General features: G+C 31.1%; 1 protein-coding gene across 1 annotated transcript in view; it reads right to left on the bottom strand.

Moving 5' to 3' along the window:
• Positions 1-1,497, bottom strand: part of LOC106469110 (nephrin-like) — a 71,424-nt gene that overhangs the window by 14,709 nt on the left and 55,218 nt on the right. The window contains exon 9 of the mRNA XM_022397535.1: positions 866-954. Coding sequence (XP_022253243.1) covers positions 866-954 — 89 coding nt within the window. The remainder of the gene's footprint in view (positions 1-865; positions 955-1,497) is intronic.

Here is a 1,497-nt window from a genome sequence, read left to right as displayed (position 1 = left end):
CCAAACATATCCTTTATGGAGTTTTCCCATATTCCTTAGATGTTTACGTATTGTTTCATGAGAGACACGCAATTTCAGGGCCAATGCACAAGCTTCAGGGAATCAATTCCAACATGTCGCCTTTGCCATCACAGTTTTTAAGGCTAAAGTCACCTGAACGAAATTTGCTGAACCATCGTTGATACTTATGAACGTTCAAAGCATTTCATTAAACTTCTTCGATGTTATTTGTAGCTACAGAGGCGTTGTTTCCCTTCTTGTATTCAAACAACATGACACGCCGAAAGTGTGTCTCGTCGTGTACTAACACTATAAGGGATTACAGTATACTATACTTTATACATTATATAATTTACACTAACGTGACCGAGACATTTAGGCGGTTTGTTTAACTATTATACGTGATGTACGTTTTGAGGGGGATGGTTAATGAAAGTGTTCAAAAACTCGACAATAGTTTCTTGACGACCTAATATGTACAAAAGATATCATGGCTTCTATGTAGAAAGGCCTAAAACAGGATGTAGCTCTATTAAATATTATTTTTAGTAGTTATAATTTGACATTTATCAAAACCATAAATAAATGTCAATAAAGTGCCAAAGAACTAAACAATTGTGTTTCATTAAGTAATTATAATTAATTTCTAATTAATATAAGATTAGTAGGTGATGACTTTCCGTTTTTTTTTCGACATAGGATGCAGAACACATCTTACAAATAATCAAATTACACAAATATCCGAAACCTTCCGCCAGAAAAAAGTTAGTTATGTAAAACTATAAACTATGTTGATTATTTCAGAAAGGTACTCTCCCAAGGCCACCAGTAATAACTACGTTGTAAGACGAATAGATCATATTACCTGGTGTGAGATTTCTTGGAGGAACCACATCAGGACATTTATCTTCGGGTTCTGGTTGGTCATCAATGCTTTTAATCTGCTCGTTGGATCTATGTATTAATGCATAGATATATGTACTTAGAAGATGCATTTGTAATTAGTGCACATATTAATATCATGTATAATCATATACATATAATATATACATGATATCATATAATCATATCATGTATATATATAATCATAAAATAAAAGGAAATGATGAGCAAAAGAATGGAATTATTTTAGAATGTTTTGTATGTGAATTGTTTTTGTGATTTTATGATTTTCGCATGCTTAACGAACTTTTCCATGCATACACATATTAATAGTGCTCAAGATACGCGACTTGTCAATACCTCCTTCAGTGCTTTGGAAACTTTAGTTGTTTTGAAATATTTTAACTTTCATTGTTCAATATTGGCCGTTTGTTTAGAACTGCACATTAGATGACTTTCCAAGTCGGGTTACTAGATCCAGCAACCTATTGATGGGAGATACTAAGAATAAAGTATAGGATAAACTTAATAATAATAATAATATAGGATAAACTTAATAATAATAATAATATAGGATAAACTTAATAATAATAATAATATAGGATAAACTTAATA

The sequence above is a fragment of the Limulus polyphemus genome, unplaced genomic scaffold (genome assembly GCF_000517525.1).
Source record: "Limulus polyphemus unplaced genomic scaffold, Limulus_polyphemus-2.1.2 Scaffold3310, whole genome shotgun sequence".
Classification (NCBI taxonomy): Eukaryota; Metazoa; Arthropoda; class Merostomata; order Xiphosura; family Limulidae; genus Limulus; species Limulus polyphemus.
This window is presented reverse-complemented; position numbering and strand designations above follow the sequence as displayed.